Source organism: Chamaea fasciata, unplaced genomic scaffold, assembly GCF_029207755.1.
Source record: "Chamaea fasciata isolate MVZ Bird 193981 ecotype frontalis unplaced genomic scaffold, bChaFas1.0.hap1 SCAF_2, whole genome shotgun sequence".
In the NCBI taxonomy this organism is placed as follows: Eukaryota; Metazoa; Chordata; class Aves; order Passeriformes; family Sylviidae; genus Chamaea; species Chamaea fasciata.
In genome coordinates this window covers 56,004,451-56,029,136 of record NW_027094087.1, presented here as the reverse complement: position 1 = coordinate 56,029,136, position 24,686 = coordinate 56,004,451, and the positions used below count along the sequence as shown (strand labels likewise).

Genomic DNA, 24,686 nt, shown 5'->3' with positions numbered 1-24,686 from the left:
CATCAGTTTCTTTTGATAGAGATTTGTTGCATGGTGGTTTGGTGAGTTCCTGTTTCCTTTACTTCGTTGGAGCTCATGGTTATGGAGCTCTGGTTCTGTCAACCTCTCCAGAAGATAACATTTTCTCAGTTTCTTAGATTAGTGAGACCTAAACAGGATATTGTGTATTTGAGTTGAAATGCAGACTTTTTTCTACAGACAAAATGATCTACAAGATGGTTTTTCTGTGTCATTCTCCCAAGTTCCTCAAAGCCTCAGCAGGACTTCAACTCACTTTAATATCTGGCCTAAATAGGACTCTGAGAGGACCACGAGAAAGAAAATGCCTACAAACTGCAGCATGACTTTATGAGGAAAAGGTTTTGGTATTGAATGTAAACTGAGACATGGGGAAGACCAGAAGATGCTCCTAACCAAGGGTTCAGAAATGTGAAGGTAGCAGGCTGGCTGCATGTGGGGGCTGAGGAGGCTCTGAGCTGGTTTCACAGGCAGCCAGGTATCAGCACACCCCTGTCATGTTTTTAACCCATTACCTTAACACGATTGTGAACTGTGTTGCTTCTTTGGACAGTGCAAGTAAACAGCATTTGTGCTCATTTTAGCCTGGCTTGAGTGAGGAGCGAGTGAGACAGGGAGGGGTTGACGGGCCCTTGGCCCCCTGACGGCTTGGACCCACCAAAGGGGCCAGGGGATGTGTACCGGGAACTTAGGAGAAAGGGGCTGCAGATGCAACCAGGGGCTCAGGGAACCTCGGCTGACGGGGCCGCCTGGGTAGAGCACAAACCTGAGTGGGGCAAGGGTGAGGATGGGGCAGGAGGCGGCAGAACAGCAGGGCTGCCCCCGCGGTGCTCGCCCCCGGTGGCGCGGAAGCGCAGCGCTCCGCTGCGCGGGGCGGAGCAGCGCCGACCGCCAGCCCCAGGCGACCTGCCCGGCGGCGGGGGCCGGGGCACCGGGGGCAGGGGCGGGCCCGATCCGACCCGGCCCGGCCCGGGCTGGCGGGGGCCGGTCTGTGCTCGGGGAGGCGAGGCGAGGAGGGGGCGGCGGTGATGTGTGTGGCGGCGGCGGCGGGCGGGAGGCAGGAGGAGGAGGAGGAGGAGGGCGGCAGGGGCGCGCCGCCCGGGGCTGATTGGCCGCCCCGTTTATAAGAAGTGCTCGGCCGGAGCGGCGGGGTTGTTTGTCGCCGTTGGGGAGCTCGGCGGAGCCGCGTGTGGAGCCGTCGGAGCGGAGCGGAGCTGCGATGCGTCGCGCCAGCCGAGACTACACCAAGTACTTGCGCGGCTCCGAGGAGCTGGGCAGCGGCGCCGCCCACGAGAGCGCCCCGGCACCGCCGCCGCCCCCGCCGCCCGCGCACCCGCACCCGCCGGCCGCATCCCGCTCCCTCCTGGCCGCCCTCGTCCTCCTGGGGCTGGGGCAGGTGGTCTGCAGCGTCGCCCTCTTCCTCTACTTCCGAGCTCAGGTAAGCGGGGTCTGGCGCGGGCGCTTCCCGCTGTGGCAAGTGCGGCCGCCTCGCACCCTGCGGAAGAGGCCCTCCTGTAGGTGCGATCGAGGCGATTCATTAAAGAAAAAGAACGAACTAAAAAGTTTTAGAACACACTTCTCTGTCTCTGAAGCTCATCCAGTTCTGAGAGGGCCGGGCCAAGGGGCTCCCAGTGCCCTGCTCAACTTATGCTGTCCCCTGTTCACTGGACCTGCTCAGTACGAGGCGTTCCAGGTAGCGCTCCGGGCATCGGGTGCTTTTTGGGATACAGGGCATCGCGGCGGGCTCGGACGGGAGAGGTTCCCGGACTCGGGAAACAGGTTAGTCGTGATCCTTCACCTGAAGTCGTGCAGGGCTTGGGTTTTTAATGATCGGCTTTCAGTTTTCCACTGGGGAGAAGTGTGCAGTTGGCTGTTAGGGAAGGGTTCTTCACCCAGAGGGTGCTTGGAGGCAGATTTCCCAGGGAAGTGGTCACAGCATCAAGCCTGACAGAGTCCTAGAACTGTTTGGACAGTACTCTCAGGCACATGGCTTGATTTTGGAGTTGGTGCTGGGTGGGGTCAAGAGTCGGACTCGATGATCCTTGAGGGTCCCTTCCATCTCCGTATAATCTGTGATTCTGTGACGTGGCTGAGGTCTTTGGGTGCCATAAATGTTTCACGAGCAGGAGAAAATGGCTTTAAGGACAGGAAAGGTCATCATGCAGCCCCACTGGTGATGGTTTGTCACTCAGGCTGCGCAGGGGCACTGCAGAGGAGCGGGGTCTGTGTGCTCATGGACATCGGCCAGAGGTGCCTGCTGCAGCTCAGGAGTTTTCTTTGGGATTCTGGGGATTTCTGGGAGAGAGCCTCCCCTCACCTGCCAGGCCTCAAGTGTGCGGGCTGGCTCAGAAGAGGCAGCGGTGCGTGCCGAGAGGAGCGCGGGGAGGTGTCGCTGCGAGGGCAGATAAGGCGATGAGCGGTTGGGCTTTCAGAGAGAAGAGGAGCCTGCTTCTTGGAAATGGCTCGGCTGCCTGGATTCCCTCGCTGCTGCATCTCTTGCTCTGCAAGGCTGAGCCCTCTCGGAGGAAGTGGGGAGCTGCCAGCTACTTGGTTCTCAGGGCTAGGTGTTAGATTTCTGCTTGGCTTTACTGTCGGATGCTAGTTAGTTCTATTAATGTGGCTCTGACTGCCGTCCTGGAAGTGGTACTTCTGTTGTGTGTACTTTTCGTTTGAAGTCGTTAGAGTCTGGAAACTTGTTTCTTTTGGTTTACTTTCTAGGTAGAGGCACTTGATCTTGAGGTAGCAGGCTGGATTTGTTAACAAAGTGCACTCTGAAAACAGGTGTTGCACAAGTGTATACCCACTTAATCAAGTGAATGGCTGTCAAATATACAGTAGCACTGCTGATAATTTATTATGCAGACTATTTCGTATTTTCTTACTGACAATGCCTTTGTGTTTTCCATTTTTCCTAAAACAAAATGTAACAGCAATACAGCACTTAGTTAATCATAACTTGTATATTTCAGAAGAGTGACATCTAATTTCTGGGACTCATTGTAAGGTAGCTTAAAGCTACTAGTTTGCTTGACAGTGAAATAAATGAATGCCTACTTCAACTTGTGACAGGGGAATGTTTTTCACTCCAGATGTTCATGACCCTGAAAAGACATTCTTGTCAAAACACAGCTCAGAGATACACAGCTATACATTCATTGGGGGGGCTGAGAGCTGTTGCAATCAAAGCAACTAATCAAAGTATACCCCCTTATTAAAGACTCCTTCTGATAGGTACATGTCAGGGTTTCTTATGTGCCCAACCTAGGGTAAAAAGAGCTAAAATGGCTATTTTTCTTCTGCTCCCTTGATTTAAAAAATGGCATGGTTCAGGTGTAACTGGATTTGACAGCTTAATCCTCTTCCTAGTTTCTTGTTCCTGTAGATTTGGAGTAGTGCTATTGAATGGAGCCTTTTGTAAATTTGAATTTCCAAAACATCTGGAAGAGGTGATATAACTCAATGTAGGCTTGACTGAAGTCATTGCCTGTAAGAATTTTAATGAAGAAAATGTAATCAATGGAAAATAGAAAAACAAGTGTACTCTTGAACTAAGTACATAATTCACTATAAGAAGTGATAGTTCTTATAGTGAAGATATGATAATTCATATTTCTTGACCATCTCTAATTGTGAAATAAGATAGATGGAAAAACATAATAGGTCCTGCAGCAGTTAATTCTTATTTCACACTCTTAGAGGTTTATGTTATTTAAATGGGTCATGATGAGACCTCTTTCTTTTGAAAAGATTTCTGTGAAATTTGATTTTATTAAGCTATTTCAATGTGGCCTTTTCAGTGTAAATTTCAGCTAAGTTTGTACTTTAATAACAGAACTTAATTATTTTTAATTAATTTTGTTAAAAAATGAATGTTAGTAGTAGAAGCTGTGCATGAAAAGATTTGAATTGTTTGCTTGGTAAACCAAGCAAATGTGAATTAGAAAGACTTGACTGTATAGGCTGATATTAAATTATATCTTAGAAGCTCTTTAAAACCTTATCTGTGAGTCTGAGTAAACTCTGACTCAGTTTTACCACTTACATTTTGTCTGTATTCGCATAAAATCATTTGGGCTGGATCATGGCACACTATAAGCTGAGACAATAGTTGAGGTTTTGGTTTTTCCTTATTTTGTTTATTTTGTGGCTTGAGCATTTGGAATTTCACAAGACACATAACGAAGACTGACACTAGGTTTTCACGGGTAAACACGTTTGTGGCCAAGAAATAATGCAGTGCCATGCAAGTGAGACAATGAGCTAGTATGTCGAAAAAGAAAGGAAAAAAAAGCAGTAAGTTTGAATTTTATCAGTATTCTCATAACGGGGTACTGAAATGTAAAGACACTAGCATGTTTTATCCTTGCTTTTTGGTCCATCCTGTGCAGTGTACTGAATCCACAAAATAAAACAATAAAAAATGTATTGGTACTTAAGCATTTATTTTGCCTGTACTTTGAGGAATATTTTCTCATTATCTGTAAAAATGCCATGAAAATTTAGTTAAGGTACTCAGAACAGCTGGTGATCATCACTCAATAGAGACTAATGCACAGCACAAGGTGAGAGAATATTTTCTTTAACTATGATGGATAAATGTGGAGGTGTCGTCTCCAAAAGCTTAGCTTTTAATCTTTTCTTTCTGGCCCATTTCCTTAGTGCCCTTAGATCTCTAAAGAGTAGGAATCTGATTTAACACTGACTGAGCTGGAGGGCAGTGAAGCAAATAGAAAGTGCTCAAATTGAAATGTGGTGGCTGGGTGTCTCATGCCCACAGTTTAGGCTAGATCTCCAAGAGTGTGCACTTTTCCCCTTAAAAAAAAAAAGTCTGTACAAATCTTAAGTATTCTCCCAGACTGAAGAGTTCACACTTGGATAAATGGTGACTTGGAAGCCCAGTTTTTATTGTCATTTCATGCTGATGTGGAATTCTGACTTTCATTGTGGTATGTTTTCAAATGATTACCTTTCAGACTTCATCTGAAGTTTTGTGAGCATTGTGGCTAACAGAAAAAACAGCTTGCTGAGGGTCATTAGCATCTTTCAGAAGCCTGGAAGAGCCCCTTCTTGGTGTGTAAGAAAGGTCATGGAGTGCTGAGTGATATTTGATAGTCTGGAAAGTGGTTTGAGTTTGAAAATAAGTACAAGTGTAGATGTTAAACATGTATTGTAACAAGTAAGTATTTAATGCAATATTGTATCAGTGCATAATTGATGCAAAATTTAATAGTAAAGGTGGGTAGAATGTATTGTGTCTTTTAAAACTAAACTGAGTCTTTTTTACATCAGAAAATTGGTTCTTAATTCTGTAAGCTCATTTAGTCTCACCCATGATGCTGGAGTTCATTTTGGCTGCCCTGAAATAGGTGAATGGAGTCCTGAAACACAGCTAGAATGATGAGAGATGCTGAAAACCAGGGGGCACTGAACAGTCTGATCTGATTGCAAGGTCTGGCAAAACGGATATTAAAAATTAAGTTATACACTCCTCTCTTTATTTTAATTCCTCTGGGATATTTAGGTTACTTCACACTTTATAAAGCTTTCTCCTTTATTTTTGTTCGTATCTTGGTGTTTCTTACAAATACTAAATCTTTAGGACTTTTTTCTGAGGGTGCCCTGCCCTGCAAGCTATCAAGCTGCTTCTGGTATTTCATCATAATTTTCTCATTCTTTAGAAGTTCTTCTCAAAACATGTCCTTGGAAGTTTTTCTGTGTATCACTACTTCCCCAGTTTTGATCTCAGTGCTTGGTAGTACTTGTTTACAGCCATGGCAGTTCAGTGCTTGTTCTTTGTGAAGATGTGAGGTGCAGGATTTCTGAGAATGCCTTTTCAGGCAAGTGAGCTGATTTTCACAGCTCACTGTGGTGAAGACTATTCTTAAAGGTATTCTTTGAAAAAGGTGAGGGAAATCAGGTGGGTTAGCCAGTCCCAAAATCAGTTTCACCTTATCAAACAGTAACTCTGGAGACTTGCAGGTTTTGTCAGGGTGGGCTGTGCAGCTCCAAGTTGCTGAAACCATCAGCTGCAGTGTTTCCATTAAGCCTTCAGCCTTTTACCTGTAGGTACATAGATGCTGGTTTGCTGTCTTAAGCCTTGTGCAGATAAACTGTAATCTGAGCAAGTGATTCTGTGCAAGCTGCTCTTCCTGCTGTGATACAGTATTGTGTGAAACATTTGAATGATTGCTGATAGCAGTGAGTCTATGCTGGCATGATTTGTCATGCTGGACACTCAGGCCTTTACAAATTTCGTGATCTTTATGTTGTAAAACCTGGTTTTCTTGCTTGTTTTTCAGAAGATGTGTTTTAATTATTCTAAAACTGGGATAGTAGTCTCTGTCTAATAGAATTACTGATAAAAATTAGTACTTATTAGCAGTTATTTCCTGTAGCTTTCTATGTTCTATCCTGTGATTTGAGTAGAGGGGAGAAGACTCAGATATTCAGATCCTGTTAGAGACATCAGTTCCATCAGGTCTAACAATCCCAGCATGAGAGGCTACATTTGAAGTAATGGGTCCTATATTGGGTCCCTTACTGGCAGAAGTGTATCAACAAACTGGAAGGTGTCCAGCAGAAAACCACTGTGACAGGTAGGTATCAAAATGTATAAAAGAAAGGAGAACTGGATTCTTTGACAAAGAACAGACTAAGGTGAGGGAAGCTAATCCTGTTTTTAGCTATCTAAAGACAGTCAGGCTCTTCAGTAGCATGCAGCAAAAACAAGAGGCACAGTCATAAATTGCAGCAAGGGGAGCTGTAGCTGGATATAAAAACCAAGGTTTTTTTTACACACTGGAAGTAGTGAAGTTTTAGGACAGTTTGCCTAGAGAAGCTGAAAGTCTTCATTGATGGACATTCCCCAAAGCTTGTCACGAAAAGACCTTAGTTACAAGTTGGCCCTGCTTCAAGTGGGGGGCTGGACTAGAAATGTCCAAAGGTACCTTCCAACCCACATCATTTTGCATTAATGGCCTTTTAGCAGCTGTTGGTGAACAGCTGCTTTGTGCTTCTTTTTTATTATTATTATTTTAATTTACAGTTGATTTTCTAAGTTCTGAATACAAGTGGAACATGGTGTGAGAGATGCCTTAAGAGTGCAGGTTTACAGTCAGTTAAAGCTAGAGCTGCCTTCCTGATATTTTGTTCTTATGCCTGTCCTTATGCTGTCTCTGATGCTGATATCTGGAGTGACTTGGTTTGGGGGAACTAATTTTAAAGGAAATTAGGCCAGCAAAAGTTCCTCCCTTGTTACTGATTTAGAAGAGGGGACTGAAATCCAGGAATTCAATTCCATGGTGAAGGGAGTGAGAGCAGTGGGGTGCTGGTTTAGATCTCCTTACGCAGTTAATGAAGCGGTGCTGCACTAGCTGACTTCAGAAGGCATTAGTGTAGGTTTTTAGCACTTAATTCGTAGAGCTGCAATGGCTATACATAGATTTTCTTTGGGGTTCAACTGTGTCAGGTCATTACAGGAAGATATTACTGCCTCCAAGCCATTCTGTAATTCATCACTACCCCTCTGCTCAAAGCTGTGGCATCTTATGATCTTTGGGTGGGCCTTCTATGACTTATTTAATTCCAAATCTGCAGGGATGACTGAGACAGCTAAACCAGGCTACAGGATCTGACACTGGTCTGAATGAATTGGGCAAAGAGCTTTCCATCTGGGGACTTGAGCAGAAGGATGATGATGGAGGAGGCAGCATTTGGTACTGCTGTCTATGCAACAAATGTTTCTCTGCTGTGTGTTACTATTGGGTGGCTGCCTGGGTGGTGTAGATTTTAATTCAGCTCTGTAATCCTAATCTTACGATTTTAAGTTAACTAATTTCTTTTTTGGGGGTTAGGGAGTTTATGTTGCTATGAACAAATGATATATTTGATTCACTCCGGCTGTTTTGTATTGTGAAAAACTTCCTTTTGATATGCCGTTTTGTTCAGCTTCGTGTTAAAGGAACCTGAACACTAGGCACTGTCCATAATGTCTTGGTATTCCTGCATTGCAATTGCAAATAACCTTTAGTAATTCTCAGGTAAAAGTGTTTCTTCCAACTAAAGAAAGATAGAAGTAAATGTTCTTTAATAGGCCAGCTACTACAGTTAGAGAACCTAGGCAAGAGTTTGGATGCATGAACCCTTATTCAAGCCTGGAGTAAAGCAGAATAAATGCAAGTTGAGAACAATTTCTGAGAGTCTTAGGCCATCTCCAAAAGATAGTTTTAAATGTCTTCAGTGTAAAGGATTTGGAGTATTAAAAAAAAAAAATAGAGGTGAAATGGTTTAAATAGGTTTTGTGCAATAAAATTCTGTCAAGGTACAGTCCTAATCCTTAGATTATCTTCCAGTTTGTCTAAGTGATAAGATGCAGGATTTAAAAATATACTTGATTCAGTTCCAAAGACTGATTGCTAAAAATGTCTTGCAGATTGTCTAAACTTACCTTCCTTGTCCAATAATGCAGAGGTGTCTTGTGGTGCAGTTTAATAATCTTTTGGTCTTTGACTTTTGCTGTCTTGGTGACTGTTCCACACAGCAGTATCTCTTGCCACTGTCATGGCTTAATCCCAGCTGGCAACCAAGTCTCAGACAGCTGCTCACTCCCTGATGGGATTATGGAGGGAATTGGAAGAGTAAAAGTGAGAACTTGTGGGTTGAGATAAAGAAAGTTTAAAAGGTAAAGAAAAAGCTGCACACACAAATGAAGCAGAATATGAAGGCAGATGTTCAGCTGTCTGTAGGACAGCAGGACTCCACCACATATAAAGTGACTTGGGAGGACAAATGCCATCATTCCGAATGTCTCCCCTTTCCTCCTTCTTCCCCCAGATTTATATGCTGAGAATGATGCCATATGGTCTGGGATATCCCTTTGGCCAGTTCTGGTCAGCTGTCCAGGCTGTGTCCCCTCTCAGCTCCTTGTACACCCCCAGCCCTCTCTGGTGCAGTGGGGTGAGACAGAGAAAGGGCCCTGACTCAGTGTCAGCCCTGCTCAGTTTAACAAACACATCCCTGTGTTGGGAATGCTGTGTTGGTCGCAAATCCAAAACACAGCTCTGTATCAGCTACTATAAAGAAAATAAACTCTATCACAATGAGCACATCCATACATATCACAGTTTCAGTGATAGCCAACTGACAGCTTCAGTGATACAATTTCAGTGATAAAATGGTTTCAGAGATAACTTCTGTTTTTCCTCTTGAAAATGATGTGCTGCACACACACATACATACTTTCCCCAAGTTTCTGTACTTGACATTCATGTGTCATCTTACAAAAAACAGCTTTGGAGGTAGGATAACTGTGTATGTTTCCTGCTAAAATAACTGCAATATTGCCCTGAGTGGTTGAAATATAGAATTCAAAATTCCTGACTTTACAATAAGAATGGGATTTATCTTTAACTTTTGAAAGTCACATATCTAGTCTAAGCTAATGAAATAGGCAGTACCAGAAGATAATTCATTCTCCTATTTCACATGTTTGTTCAATGAAATAAACCTGATGTTGGGAACTTTTTCTCTCTACACTGTTTATAATGAACAAACTTAGCCAGGGGCCAAACTTTCAGATGTTTGAAAAGTGCCTCTAACACTTAGAACTGTGGTTGTGCTTATGTTTTTGTTTCAGATGGACCCTACTAGAATTTCAAAAGAACATGCACACTGTGTTAGAACACTTTTTGGACACCAAGAAAGTACCGATTTGCATGATGCCTCCTTTGAAAGTCAAGAAGCCAAGTTAATGCCTGAATCCTGTAGAGGTGTGAAACAGGCTCTCCAAAGGGCTGTGCAGAGGGTAAGTGGCACACACAGTGTGTTTGTTTATTTCATGGTCTTATTGAAATTAAAGCAATTTTTCCTAAATCTGTATTCAGAGGTAAGTTCTATAAATTATTTCCTGGTGTTTGAATAACACCTGAAGTTTTATCCAGAATGGTATTGTATTTGCTGATGAATCTGGTAGTGGCTAACCAATTCTGTATTCAAGCACATTTTATTTATTTTATTTTTTTTTAAGAAAGGAAGATTTGAAGTTGTACTAAGAAAACTGATTGAAGTTAGGTGATTAGCCATTCTGACATTTAGATGGGCCTGAACAGTAGTTATTTATGCTAATATTTGTATAGGTTTTCCAACACTTTGGATGCTCATAACAAGCATCAGTTCTACATTCTTTTCGAAGGAATCTTCCAGACAAGATTCTCGTAAGTCAGGATCATCAGCAAGCAAAATAGTGCCTGAAGGAAAAGGAGATAGCATTTGCTCTTGTTTCCTACTCTGTCTGAAGTTCAAAATGAGCATCAGTTCCTGCTTTGAATTTGGCTCACTTTGCCAGTTCTGTGTTCTGTGCAGACCATTCTCACACTGGCAGAAGACCTGCTTTGCCATAGCGTGATAACTGGGTGGTCTTTGCCCTGGAGTTGAGAATGACAGCTTGTTCCCAAACACAAATGACAAAAGAAGTCAGCCCTAATGAAGAAACCTAGGCAAGCTGGAAATATGCCACAATCCCCTTTTACTACAGTCACTGCCTTTGATCTTCTTGTGTTCATGATAGTGTTTAGTGCTAATTATGGGCTGTGTAACAGATGAATGTCTGCTATGGTATTTGGTTTTCCTGGCTTATCAGGCCTATTACAACTTTACTGCCTCAGGACTGGCATAGTTTTTCATTAAGGGTACTATGTTAGATTTGAGCTAAACTCACATATGCTTTAGCATGAACTGTACTTGAATTAAATTTACAGCATTTGAATTGTGCTGATGTGATGTTGGCTTTTGACAGAGAACTCTTGAGTGACAGATCTTTTTGTGAACAAAACACAGAGACATAGGAGTCCATGTCTTGTCCCTTTTGCTAGCCACATCCTTCAAGAGCTTAAGGGGGAAACAAAGGGTTATGTCTGTAGGATTAGTTATGTCCTGCATTTTATAGAGCCTCTCATGCTGCAGCCTACATGTGTGCTGTGTGCTGGGCTGTTCATTTACTCATCACAGAGTAAGGAGCTTGTTACAGTAAGTCAATGGGGGGCCCTGTGTTCTGGGCATTTGCTACTGGTTACTCAACAAAGGCACTGGCTTTAGCCGAAGCTTTATATCCTGCCAGTCTGGATGGAGGTTAAATGCTGCAATGTCCGTGGCCAGGATAAGTAGTGAGTAGGGATAACTTTTTTGGCTGATCACCATCAGTTTGAGAACAATAAAATTCCCCTTGCCAAAGTAATTAGACTCTGAATTTCCTTTGAATGCAATGGTGTTTATTTAGCAGCTGCAGTAGTGGTCTGGATGCTTTGTCATCTTGTATCAATGACAGAGAAAAAATTAGATAGGAAGGTGGTGACCTTAGACTTTTTGCATCTTTTTGGTACATCAGAGAAGTGAAAGTAACAGTGTCAAGGCAGAATTATACTTTATCATCATCTGTGAATTTTGCCTTTCAGTCACCCTGCAGAGTGGAGATGCAGCTGTAACTTGCAGCTGTGCAACTCCCTTGTGTGTGGATCCAGCTAATGTGACTTAAAGGAGGTTTCCTGTTGAATGTGCTTTTTTCACTTTCCTTAAGGAGAATCTAAAGAATCTAACTTACGTGTGTTTTAAGAGCCAGTATCCTTATTTAAACTGGCAGCATGCTAAGTGACTAAAATGGAACACTTCAAAATACCATTTATGTTTTTTGATTTTTCAATATATTGTCTTTTGCAATTCAAGCTGTTCAGGAAATGAAAATAGACAAATTTCTTTTGCTCAGGTTTATGGTTACAGCTTCCTGTGCCAGTTCTCATCGGTTTTCTTTGCGCACCTGTAGGCAGTGTGCTTAAATGTAAAGCAGGGATTGATGTTGAAAATGAAAGTGCTCATATGAAAATGAGTGTAGTAGGGCTGCAAGGTCCAGTCTAGAAGTACTTGTCTCCTGAAAAAGTAATAAAGTTTTTTTCTTTTAATCAGAATCTAATGATTGATTCCTTAACATATTCTGCTATAAAAATTCTGCTTAAGAAGCAGCTCAGTAAGTAGAGAGCGTATTTTCAATATTGGAAATAAACTTTCAAGCAGACAAATAATATACTTTCCTAGCCAGTCTGTTTGCTTAATTTTTTTTCCATGTAACTCTAAAAAGCTTTTGGCAGTCCAGATGCTCTAACCACAGTCCTTATGAAGTCTGTTATGAGCCTGAAGTAGAAAGGACTACAAACATATCTTGGGTCAATCCATAAGTAACGTTGCTTGGCAATGCTCCCAGCTTCGAGCTGCTTGTGGAGTCTAGGCCTAAGCTGTTCTCCCACATGGCAACAGAGTGCTTTGCTAGACCCCTAGGGCAGCATTTTTCAGGAGATCTATATACTTAGCAGACATTTAAAGAGCACATAGTTATGGACCAAGTAAAGGTTTCACAAGTGATTGCTGTAAGTTGTTAAAATTTCACCTACAATTTTGTAGCTTTCCATCCTACAATTTTATGTGCCTTTTTTTCCCCCTGCAAGCAGTAGACTACTCATTTGGACAGAGGTTTTATTGCTGGTCTCTAAACCACAGTCTGATGAATATAGGTTCATATACTTTCTGTTTCACTTCCTTCCTGATTAGCATTCTTCAATTTGCTGAATTTCCGGCAAGAGAATCAGATTCTTCTTCCTGGTATCAGCTGTACTTAAAGCACTTGGTAGTAAAAGAATCAAGTGCATGAAAAAGCTTTAAGACCACATCTGAAGCATCTAGTGGCTGCTCAGGAGTTCTCATTGGTCTCAAAAGGCTATTAGAGCTGCTCAAAGTAGATACTGAGATATTTAGATAAAAACTAAAGGAGACCAAAAATCTTTCACCAATGTCACGTCTTCAGGTGTAGCCTTGTCTCTGCATCCTCAGCATTGGACATAAAGAGCAACAGTTATTTTTGCAACCTGCTGTGGATGAGGTAGAGAGCAGTTCCCAACTTTCCAGGCACTTGAAACATGACTTTTAGCTTTAAAATAAGAAAATTTTGGAACTTCTTAGTGGCCTCTTAATTTTTTTGGATGAAGGGAAGACATGTTTTTCATTTTTGTGCCTAACTCCTTGTCTGTTGTTCAAACAGTGAGTGTATGGAAGAGGTTGGAATGTGGGAAGCAGGCCAGCAGAGTTGACTTGGTGGGCAGTGAGCAAATGACAAAGGTGTCCAAGTACAGCCTGTCATAAGATTAAGAGTGGGGTGTTTTTTGTGTACAGTTCTGCTAAAAATAACTGAACAGCTTGGTATCACACACGGTCCTGTGGATGGCAGTCTTAAAAAGTTGCTGGTAATGTTTTGTCAGCAGTTTTCATGCCATTATAGCAGTGTCTTAGTCACGGGTTCTCTTGAGCTATTTCTGCCTCCTTAATGAGCCTCTACATTGTGAGTAAGTGTGAGACACCTAAGAACATTTCGGGAGCTAAAAAGCACAGTTGATACTTTGGTGATTTGAGAAATCACAGCTCTTAGTTCCTTGAAGTAAGAATACCACGGATTTTATAATCCCATTAAGAGACTACCTTCAAACATCCACTGAAAAATGTCCTTCAGGGTCAGAAGCAAATACATAGTTAAATGCTTTTCTAAGGTAGGTTGTGTATCAGCACCGTGGAAGTGTATGAACACCAAGTAAAAAAATCAAGAGGCCTTTAACTGCTTATTCATTATGAGGAAACCTACAACTCTCTATTTGTTTCCTAGGGACTAGTTAATGTGCTTCATCTCCGTTTTGGAAGCTGGGGCAACATTACAGAAAGAATTACAAACTTTCATGAGGCTGGTCAGAATCAAGTAAAGAGCTTGACACTAGTCCAGAGCTTAAAGAACTGCTGGAGGATTTTGTTTTCTGGCCACAATCTAGCCACTTCTGATCTAATGATAAGCTCAGAGAAGAGTCAATGAAACATTGGTTCAAACCCCCAGCCCTGGTGTTATTAGTGCCATGATCTAACCAGCTGAGCTAGTCATAGACTCCATACAAGGAGAATTGTGGACCCAGTCTTCCTGGGTAGCTGTCCTGCTTACTGAGGGAGAAGCTGCAGATGAACAGCACCACCACCAGTTACAAGGAGAGCAGATCAGACTGATCTGATGAGGACCAGAGCCATTCTGTGTGGAAGTTGAGCTGAGTCAGGCTGCTGGGTCTTGGGAAGTGAGGTGTTCAGCTGCTTAAGCTAGAGCATGTTTGGAAATGTGCACAAGCAGAACTGAATGCTCCTAAGAAAAATATTAAGTTCAAAGTAAAATAGCAGTTAACCACTTCAGGGCTTTGAAGGGCAGAGCAATTATCAACCATGAGATTTTTTTTTTTTTTTTTAAGTACCAAATCTAGATAATAGGAGATTGAAATGTACATGATTCTTTTTGGATCTGCTCAGTAGGCTTTCCAGGCAAGGACATTATCACATCGTCCTGGAGGAAAGGGTATTAAAACGAACTCCACATCTGAGAAGTTTCCACTAAGGAAGCAAGAAAACAAACATGTCTCTCCTTCAAGAGAAAAAGGGTTGGGATAGGTGTGCTGCAATAATCTCTGAGAGTGTGGTCCATCTCCCAGGCTCTTCTTGCCTTACATCCTGTTCTCTTCAGAAGCTTGTGCCGTTTTTCGCAGTACCTGGTACTTGCATTCTCTTTTCATCTTCCTATTTCCTACACAAGTGTGACTAGTGGCTGATGCTGACATGCAGCTCCTAGAATTGAACTTAGTTTTCATGTTCCTAGAACTGAGATTGAAGTAGGAAGATCAGAGAGGCAAAGTGAATGTAAATGCGGGAACTGAATGTGAGTTTTGCTGCTTTTGAAGTTGTGATTCTTCTGCGTTTCTTCCCGTCTCTACAGCAAAAAGCATCTTCATGATTCTTATCTATGAAATCAGCATATCTCAGCTGAAGTACTGTGTTTTGATAGTCATACTACAACTTCCATACTGCTGTGGCTTTTCATTTTGGCTTAACATTTAAGCACCTACTGAAAGGGGAAAGTGAGAGTAATAAATGCACCAGCCAAGTCATATTTCACATATTTCACTGTGGTTGCAAAACTACATAAAAGCAGGACTTCAGGTGTTTTCAGAGCAGGATTTCAAATTCTGAAACACCCCAGTGATTGAGAGCACAGTGAGACTTTGCTGATCTGGCCAAATTTGAGACGTATTTTGTATACGTGGATTGAATCAGGCGAACAGCAGTGAGTGTGGCATAAAGATGAAACAAAGGACCACCACTCTTAGGTTTCAAAGAGGACATGCCTTGCTATCTTCAGCAAAATATTTCCTTTTACTAAACATCTTCTTGACAGCTCCATGGCATGAGGTATTCAGAATAACAAACATATTACTCCTGTTTTTTTAGAAAACAGATGGGAGAGTTATGGGGAAAAGGGAGACAGAGCTGAGGGCTGAGCTTAATACTAAGACTCAGTCTAGGCTTGTAACAGGAGCAGGCTGCTTAGATTTTTGAAGTCTGCTGGTTATATCTTTTTCTCAGGGAGGAGTACAGGTGTGAATGATTAAAAGCAAAGCTTCTTGTGGTGCCTGATGCCTGCATTCTGTGCTGTTTCTGGGTTTGGGTAGCATACTTTCCATTCATGCTAAAATTTACCTGCAGCTTTGAAGAATGACGTACTTTCCAGGTCTGGCACCCAGTCCCTTTGGTCCAGTGTGGATGATACTTAATTCTTCAGTTCCTGCATACCTTGTTAGAAGTAAGCCTAGATTGTAAAGCCTTGTAGCTTTCCCTGTTGGTGGCCAAGTGTGAGGTGTGGAGGTTTTCATTCACCTCATCACTAACAAAATTCAGGTTAGATGTCCTTAGTTTAGTTAGAGTGATTGCACACTAATTCCTGTATAGAAATGCATCTTTCTTTGCCATTAGACTTCAAGTAATTAAATCAGTTCATAAATTCCATTGTTTGATGTGATGCCTTCTTATCAATCATTGTTCTATTATATTTAGGGAAATATTCCAAGGACAGTAAGTAGAAAAGGTTTTAAATATGTCACCACTACTGTCACTACTGTCACCACTACTTCAGTAAATAATTCAGTAATCATAGATACTATCATTTCTATCCACCTTTATTAGAATTATCAAATTACTAGAAGTAATTTGATTGTGTGTGCCTGTTATATATATATTATCATATTTACATGATTCAAATCCCAGACATCTGAATGTGCTGCAGGTGGAACAGTGTCCCCAGGTACACGCACAGAGTATTGTAAGTGTGCAAACTAAACATTGTTAAAAAACCAAGAAAACATCAAAGCAAAATCTCCTTCTCATTTTAGGAAGTCCAGCGTGCTATGGGAAGAGTGCCACCAAGACCAGAAAAAGGTAGGTATTGGTTTATGAATAAGAAATATTTTAGTTCCACTAAACTTGCCTTTTAGGGATAATGCAATTCTTTTATCTCTAGCTGCAATGGAGGCATTAGGACTTGAGCTGTACAAGAGGAACAAACCTGAGAAGCAGCCATTTGCCCATCTCATTATTGATGATAAGAATATTCCATCTGGTAAGTTCAATTTTTTAGTGAATACTTCCAATACCAGTATAAATGTATCAAACTGTGAAGTATATGAAGATAAGTAAAATAGCAACAGACTGGGACTTCAGAAATGGCTTTTGATAGTGAGAATAAATAGGATGCATTAAAGGATCTCAGAGGCAGCAGGGGTAGTGCTAAAAGGTGGATGGCTTCCCTTTGTATCAGCCTTGTGCTGAACGACCTCCATTTCAAGTTGCCACATTTCATGATCAACCTCTTGAGGGGCATGGCCTGCCCCTTTGTGCTGTCTTCAGGTGAGGCAGGAAGATCTACGTTGAACCCTCTCCTCTGAAGTTTCCCATTTTCCTTTGGCCTGTAGGGCCCATCAGGACTTTTTCACTCCCACTGGACACCAGCCATGAAGATGCGTGCATACATACAAGCATGTACCAGCACAAACATTGCCTGAGATACTGAGTAGGGGGAAAAAATGTTCTTGTGGCTTTTATCTGCCCCTGTGGTAAGAGGATGGTGTTCTTTTATCTTGCCAGAGCTCTTATTTTCTACACACAAGTATTCAGATGGCTTTGGGAGTATTCTTGCTAGTACAATATCAGGGAACAAGAATTGAGTCTGCCTTGGAACACTTTCCAGAGGAAAAGATTCATTCCTACAATTTTAAGATAATGTTAGAACAGTTTTAGTTTTTGCCCCGGGGCACTGTCAGTTGAGATTTTTCACTGTATCCTCAATGCTGTACTCTCAACAGTTGGTGTGGTAGAAGTAAACCAGAGTTTTTTTTCAGAAGCTATTAGGTAGAGGATCTTAAGAAGGGGTGTATTGATCACCACTGTCTTCTTTCTCTGAAGATTTATACATTCTGCAGGGCTGAACTCATTGTTAATTGAGCTATGCACATTGCTTTTCTGTTTTATATAACCAAACCAAAGGGGAAATGGTGTGTTGAGACTTGAAATCTGAGATTTTAGCAGCTTGCATAGTAATACCTTGCTCTTGCTCTATTTAAAGACAAAGCACTTCAGTACAGCTTCTTGCCTGGAGGGATAGGATTCTTTCAAGTGTTTGGCATTGCCACAATCTAGAGCTTTATAGCAGAGAGCTTAAACAGCTTGTCGGATGGCAGAACTTCCACAAGCTTTCTTGTTAGCTCAAATGCCTCCTGACAAGCTTCTATTTTAGTCAGATTTTGGCTTTGACCTACTTTTACAATAGGTCAATAACAGAGGATTCAGTATCAGTAAACTTGCCTTAGCAGTTTTGGAATATCAGCATATCTTTGGAAGGTTTCAGTTAATTTGCTAGTCATAGAAACAGGTCACTTATCTGCAGAAGTGGAGTGTGTGTGTCAGTCCCACAGTCTGTGAAATCCACCTTTTTCTGTGTAGAATTTATTTGCCGCTTACCTGGATGTTTTGCTGTAAACTATAATTTTACAACTGTAATTTACAGCAGCTGATAATTTTTACAGTTGTGCATTGCTGCATTAACCTTCAAGGGTGTGGCAGAGCACATCTATGGGTAATGGCCAGTGAGACATTGGGGTTTTTTTGCTGCATATCACCTCCTTACCAATGTGATGAGCTGTGCATATACTCCCTCCTGATCTGGCTTTTGCCTCTTTTGAAAGAGCATTGCCAGGAGTTAATCATGAGCACAGCTTCTGCAGCCCTTGTGGGCATTGCAGCAGTGAGGGGCTGCATCCTTAGGGATAGTGGGAACCCTGAACCTGCTGGTTGTGGAGCACTTTAATATCATGCTCAGTGGTATGATGCAGTATCCACTTGGCTGGGTAGCATAGAGATTAGTGACAGGCATAAAGAAAGAAAAAATTTGCCTGAGGGCTCACCAGGAGTTTTTCCTTTTCCATCTTGTTTTCTCTGACTGCAAATGGCAATTGCTGTTTTTTGCCCCTGCTTCTTTACCCTGCATGTCTGAAATCCATCTACATTTTTTCCTGCCATCCCTGAATGGACAGATCTGTTCTTAGTATTTTAAGATCCTTTATTATCATCACACTCATCCAGAATAAACAGTGCCAGGAAAAAAAGTCTTCATCACTGTCAAGCAGGATTTTAAGCAGTTTTCTACTAAACACCCTTCATGAACTGGCACTGAGCAATGTCTGTGAGAGAACATTTTGCTTTGACCTGGTTCGCAATAATGTCACGCCTCAAGTGGACTTTTGCAGCTGGGGGGATAGTGCAAGGGAGGGGGGAAAATAACCCTTCCCAGATCTTGGTGTCCCCACCCACCATTTGGCACAGAAGCTGTAGTGGTTTGGCTTGCTGTGTGTATTTTTTAAGTTTGCTGCCGTAGGTTAGAGCTGGATGCTTGCTGCTTGGTTTTTACCAGAGCTCACTATAAATGCTACCTAGGTTTTAAATAAAAACAGTGAATTTTGGTTTGTAAGTTGATTACAGAAATTAGTCACAGTTTAAAGGGGAAAATCACAAACAGAAATAAATATAAACGTTAAATATATCATTTGGGGTGTGAATTGATATCTTTAGCTGTCTAAGGAAATGCTGTAGTATTCTGAGCTATTTACAGCTGCAGGTTCAACTTAGCTGCCCTTTGCCTCCAAAAGACTTTTCAGAGCAAACAGTACTTTGGTCCTTTTTTCAGGCTTTATTTATACCTGAAAGCTACTAGGATGCAAACAAATTATCAGAACAGAGCTCCTTTCTCCTCTGTTCCCCTCGCATCATCTTCCTTCTTGCTAATTAATTTTATTTAACTCATTTGTATTAGTCTTGGTTCAAGCTCACAAAAAAACCAAGACATTTTTTTTTGTTTATCTTCAGTTTTGAGAAAGAGCATGCATTATCTTGAATTCTTAAATAATGCTTTTTGTCCTGTCTGGAAGGCAATTATTATGCTCATTATCCCCCAGCCACTTCCTTCTCTGTCAAAAGGACTTACCTTGTGCTGTTTTTTTCATGGTTCCAAAGTAAACTTTTTCACAGAAAATACTGAATTGCAGCACTTTTGACCATCCCATGGCTTGGGTTATGTGTCAGAGTTTCTGATACATAACATTCTTGGACAGCAGATCTGGCACTTACATGCTCCAGTTTCCTGCACTTCCTGTGTTTCAGGGTACTGATTGTTTTGATGTCTTCAAATCTGGGTGTGTTACCACCAGAAGTGCTGAGAACCTGCTTGCTCCTTCCATTACAGGTTGCATGGCATAGCTCCTACCAGAGCATCTTTGTGCTGTGCTGCTGCCTGTGGCTTGCCTCTTCTGGAGCTCTAAATTGTGGCAAAATGCCTGTCCACCTCAGCACACGTGATCATAGCATTATAATCTAGCTTGGAAGGGACTTCCAGAAGTTACCTGTACCAATCCTTTGCTCAAAGCAGAGAGGGTCATCTTCCATCATCTCTTGGCCTGTTCCCCTGAACATCCAAGTAGTGTAATCAAAATTCATCCGGAGCCCCTCTCTCAATTACAAGTGACTGTGGCATTTATTTGCTCTCTTTTATGTTCTTCAGCAGAAAATCTTCCCACTAAGGATTTCTTCAAAATTGCAGCTTGACTGGTAACTAAAAAGTTGACTTGTCAGGTAAATAAAATCTGCCTAGCAACTACCCAGTGTGCCACTGGGCAACCACAGCATGCCTTTCTGTTCCATTTTAGGGCTGCATTCCTGTCCTGTATCTAGTCTGCCTCTGCTCAATCCAGGCAGTGATTTCTTGCCTGTGCTCCTAATCTTGAAGTTAGCCCATGAAGTTAGCCCATCTTGCAGTTAGTCTCCATGGTGCAGTATTTCTCCCACACTTAATGCTGTGCACACAAAGTTCTACAACTCCTTCAGCTATTCCCGGTGCTTCAGAGGTGCACTCTGGTACTTCTAACTCAGCGTATTTTGCAGGTGAATAATTGCAGGCTAAGGGACTTAAGATCTTGGTGTCTCTTCCAGTTAATCGATGGGTTTTTTTGAGGCACTGCAGTGGAGATGGCTTCTCTGTCTGGTTTTGCTTTCATGATTCCTGCCTGGTTGCACTAGACCCAGAGGGGAGCAGCTACTTGTGTTCTGCCTTTGACAGTGCTTTTGCTTAAGTCTTTGTGGAAGAACAACAGAAGGCTTTTGTTGTGGGATGCTGTTAATGTGTTCCTCTCACATGGAGAAGTTGCTTGTCCTTGGCAGTTAGGGAAGACTCATCTCTCTCAAGTTCCCTTGTTCCTGCTTCCCCTTCCTTTCTGCACAGACCTGGCAGGGTCCTGGGGCACACCTCTGTACGGGCTTGGAGGAGAGGGCACTGTGCCTTGCTGTGTGCCATGGAAAGTTTGCTAAGGATGGACTGTTTTGGTTTGACGTTGGGAGAATAAGGTACTGAGTATTTCAGGTAGTCATTTAGATGCTGAGGTGTGAAGTCCTCTGGTGAGCCCACTGCTGTGGGAGGGAACAAGTGGAGTCAGTCTTGTGTGCTGAAAATTACTAGTGGTTAGAAGGACAAGTTGGCCACCTCCCATCTCTTGTGTTATGCCCTGGGTATTACCCTGTATAATAGAATGTTAGTGGCTTGTGCCTATCAGGAAGTTTATGTCATAAATACTTGGAGTGCTGCGTAAAGTCTAGACAGCTTAGTGTGTAGTATTAAAGATGCGCACTTGTACTGACTTTTCCCCATTTTTGATGTTGTCAAATGAAAATATGTTTACCTTTCTACCACTGCAGTCACACAAACATAAAGTATGGAAAGTTTCTCTTTTGGGAATTACCAATTCAGCTTTTTTTTTTTCTAGAATTTTAGTTATTCCTTGTCAACATTTACATGTTTTTACCTCTAACAAGTTTTTCAAGTTACTCTCAACTGTTTGTTACTTGAATAAGGTTTTAGGTGGAATGAAATGTCTATGCAAAGCTTGTTGCATGGTTCTTAGCATAATCAAACTACAGGCCAAGCAACTGTTTTCTACCATAGTCCAGCAGGTGTTCTGTTGCGAGGGCACAGTTAGAAATACTAAGAAAAATATGGGAGTGTGTGATGAAAAGAGGAAATTTCTTAGGAATTTTTATCATAATTGTTTCATATTCACTTTAACTTATTGAACTCTAGCTGCTATTGATTCTAAAAACTTAGAGGTTGCTTTCTAAATGTTGGGGCTTGTCAAATGTTTATAAATAATTTTTTTTTTTTTTTTTTATCCCCAGGAACTCGCAAAGTGAACCTCACATCCTGGCATCATGACAAAGGCCAGGCAAACTTATCAAATATGACGTTCCATGATGGAAAACTAGTTGTTAATCAAGATGGATTTTACTACCTTTATGCCAATATTTGTTTTAGACATCATGAAACTTCAGGAAACTTGACTAAAAGAGGGCTTCAGTTGATGGTGTATGTGGTTAAGACAAACCTTAAAATAAGGCGCTTTGATGTGTTGATGAAGGGAGGAAGCACCAAATACTGGTCCGGGAATTCAGAATTTCATTTTTATTCTGTAAATGTAGGGGGTTTTTTTAAATTAAAATCCGGTGAAATGATAAGTATACAGGTATCAAACCCATTGTTACTGGATTCTTCACAAGAAGCAACTTATTTTGGAGCATTTAAAGTTAGGGATTTAGATTGAACCTTTCTTTAGTGTGCTGAATATTGTTTGAGTTTTTAGTTGTCCAAAAACAACTTGAAGAACTGAAAATCTTCTGCAACCCAATTACATCTGTAGAAGCCAAATATCTCTAAAGACACGGTTTTGTCCCATGCAGACTCCAGCGGGAGTCCTGCAAATACATTGAAGGGCAGAATGAGGGCGAATGTTCTCCTGATTTAGTGTTAAAGCAGTTTTACTTCAGTTGTCTCCACTGGCCTCACTAGAGTCATTGTGCCTTTTGCATTGGTATAGTTGAAATAGCTCAATTAATGTTGTTGAGCTTCTGTTTCCAAGTTCTGCCCTGATTACCCTTACTCGTTTTGGTGCAAACATAGGGCAGGACAGAACTTGGCTCCCAGCTTGCATTTAAAGCTCCATTTTGCTTGGAGTTGAGTGTTCTGACCCTGAGACAGCAAAGATTATGAAAGTGTGACTAATCCCATTGCATTTGATGTGGCATTTCATATGTTGAGTTGGGGCTGATTCTGCTTTGCTGGATTAGGGTTGGAGAGCTCAGACCATAGTAGACATGGGTTGGAGAACAGCTAAACAGTTCAACCTAACTTTTACCTGAGTAAAAGGGCCGTTCCAGGAAAAAGGGAGATCATCTCGCCTTTCAGTTCTAAAAAGTTAATTACAGGTCATGTTATTATTGTTGCACAGTTAATTGCAAATGTAGATTGCCAAACTATGGTGTGCCTTTAAGTATTACATTGTGCCAGAACCTGCAAAGACATTTTTTAAACAAAAGTATGTATTTTTATATTCTGTAATATGTAAAGTTATATTTCAGGTGTAATGTTTTGTGTAAAAAAAAATGTAAATTATATTGTCCTATAGTATTTGATACAAAATATTTAAAATCTCTTTCTGTTTGTGTATTTAATGTTTTAAACTGTTTTTATGTACAGACATGTTAAACTGGTGCACTTTTTAATCCCAATGGGAAAAAATGCAGCTATAAGAGGTTGTTTGCAATTAGCAAATGTAATATATATCTTTGTTCTTCTTAACTTAATAAATTTCTTCTAAAATTGTCAGTATTAAGGGAGGCAAAATCACACCAATGCCATGAGTAATTACACCAGAATGCTGGTCACTGGGTGCCTTTCAAACCTGGAGGGTAATTAAACTGGAATTATGTAAAAATGAAATAAAAAAAAATACATAGTAAGCCCCAGATATGTTTTAGGGGTATTTATAGTTACTGAGCAGGCATATTTTCCTACAACAAAATCTGCCAGTGTTAAATTCTGCAATTGAACAGTAACTTTTTTAGCTTCGTTTCCTGAAAAAGTGAAGCTTATTGCATTGCCTGTTCTTGTCTCCCACTGTAGCTTTTAAAACTCTGCACCCTTCTGCCAGCTTTGGCAAATGAATGGCAGAGTTAAGAGATATTCTTGCAGGTTTTATGAGGGCAGACAGCTGAGAACAACTCAGCCATTTATACATTATTTGTCAGTGGCTGGCCACTGTTCGTTTTAGGCAAGGGATTAACTGGGGAGACTCCTGCAGCGTGAGTTGTTGCTTGTATAGTGCTTGGCCAAGAGAGGTGGGTGGATGGAATCTGAGAGTGGATACAGGGGCCAGGGAGGTGATATTTAGAGCACATCTGGACAGGGGACAGCAGCTTGTTGGGTAAGGGGGTGAGGGAGGTTTGAAGTTTTTGTGCTCTATGGATGATGTGGGGAAAGCCCACTATTGCAGTAGGAATCAAATCTGTGGGAATTGGGGCTTCATACAAATCCTCAGGCTTTTTAATTTTTTTTTATTTGAAGGAACTGAGTTGAATCCAAGCAATTATTTTATACTGTATAATAAACATTTCTTTTTAATGTTAATATTGTTTTCTTACAAAATACATTTCTAAGAAAAAAAGCAACTTTGTGATTTCTTTATTTTCCTGTGTACCCATATATCTTGTGCAGCTTTGATAATTTTATTCAGATTTCAGAATGCGCAGGCTGGGTATGGTATAACTCATGAAAGAAACTGAGGCATAAATCAACTACTTTGAGAAAATTACAATGAATTTTATGGAGTTTTGATTTGACTTTGGATCTACATACATGACTTTCAAGTCTGGTTAGATCTTCAGGTGTTGGAAATTCAGCTGAGAATGAAGACTTCCCATTTATGTTTCACATCAAACAGTTGTCAGTTCAAACCTAGAAATGACTGAGGAATCTGGTGCTCTTGGTTTTCTTATTTTCAGGAGCTACAGGTCACAATAATTTTTTCTGCTATAAAGATGTGCAGTGGCAGGCTGGGAGAAAAATGTCTATTCTGTGTCTGATCTGGGGGTTTCAGCCAACTTCTGGGGTGTTAGACATGGGGGTTCAAGTGATTTGAAAGTAAAGTTAGACTTAGCTGACCTTAGCAGATGCCCACAGATGGCATGATATGAATGAGGGAAGCCACCAGCATTGAAGGTCATCTGAATGACAGTGGCTGTGGGCTGTGAGTGTGTTCTAGAGAAGGTCACAGGAAGCTGTAGCATGTGCTGAGCCCCTGAGCACAGATTTGTTGGCTGGTTGTGCGTCCGAAGCCACAAAAGCTAAGAGG

At 41.5% G+C, this 24,686-nt stretch overlaps 1 protein-coding gene across 1 annotated transcript; it reads left to right on the top strand.

The window, feature by feature from the left end:
- The first annotated feature begins 1,192 nt into the window (after positions 1–1,192).
- TNFSF11 (TNF superfamily member 11) lies at positions 1,193–23,984 on the top strand. The gene is made up of 5 exons (XM_066177451.1): positions 1,193–1,456; positions 9,653–9,820; positions 16,299–16,344; positions 16,427–16,525; positions 21,679–23,984. The coding sequence occupies exons 1-5, from the start codon at positions 1,238–1,240 to the stop codon at positions 22,098–22,100; spliced, it is 954 nt and encodes a 317-aa protein (XP_066033548.1). The 5' UTR covers positions 1,193–1,237; the 3' UTR covers positions 22,101–23,984.
- The last annotated feature ends 702 nt before the right edge of the window (positions 23,985–24,686 follow it).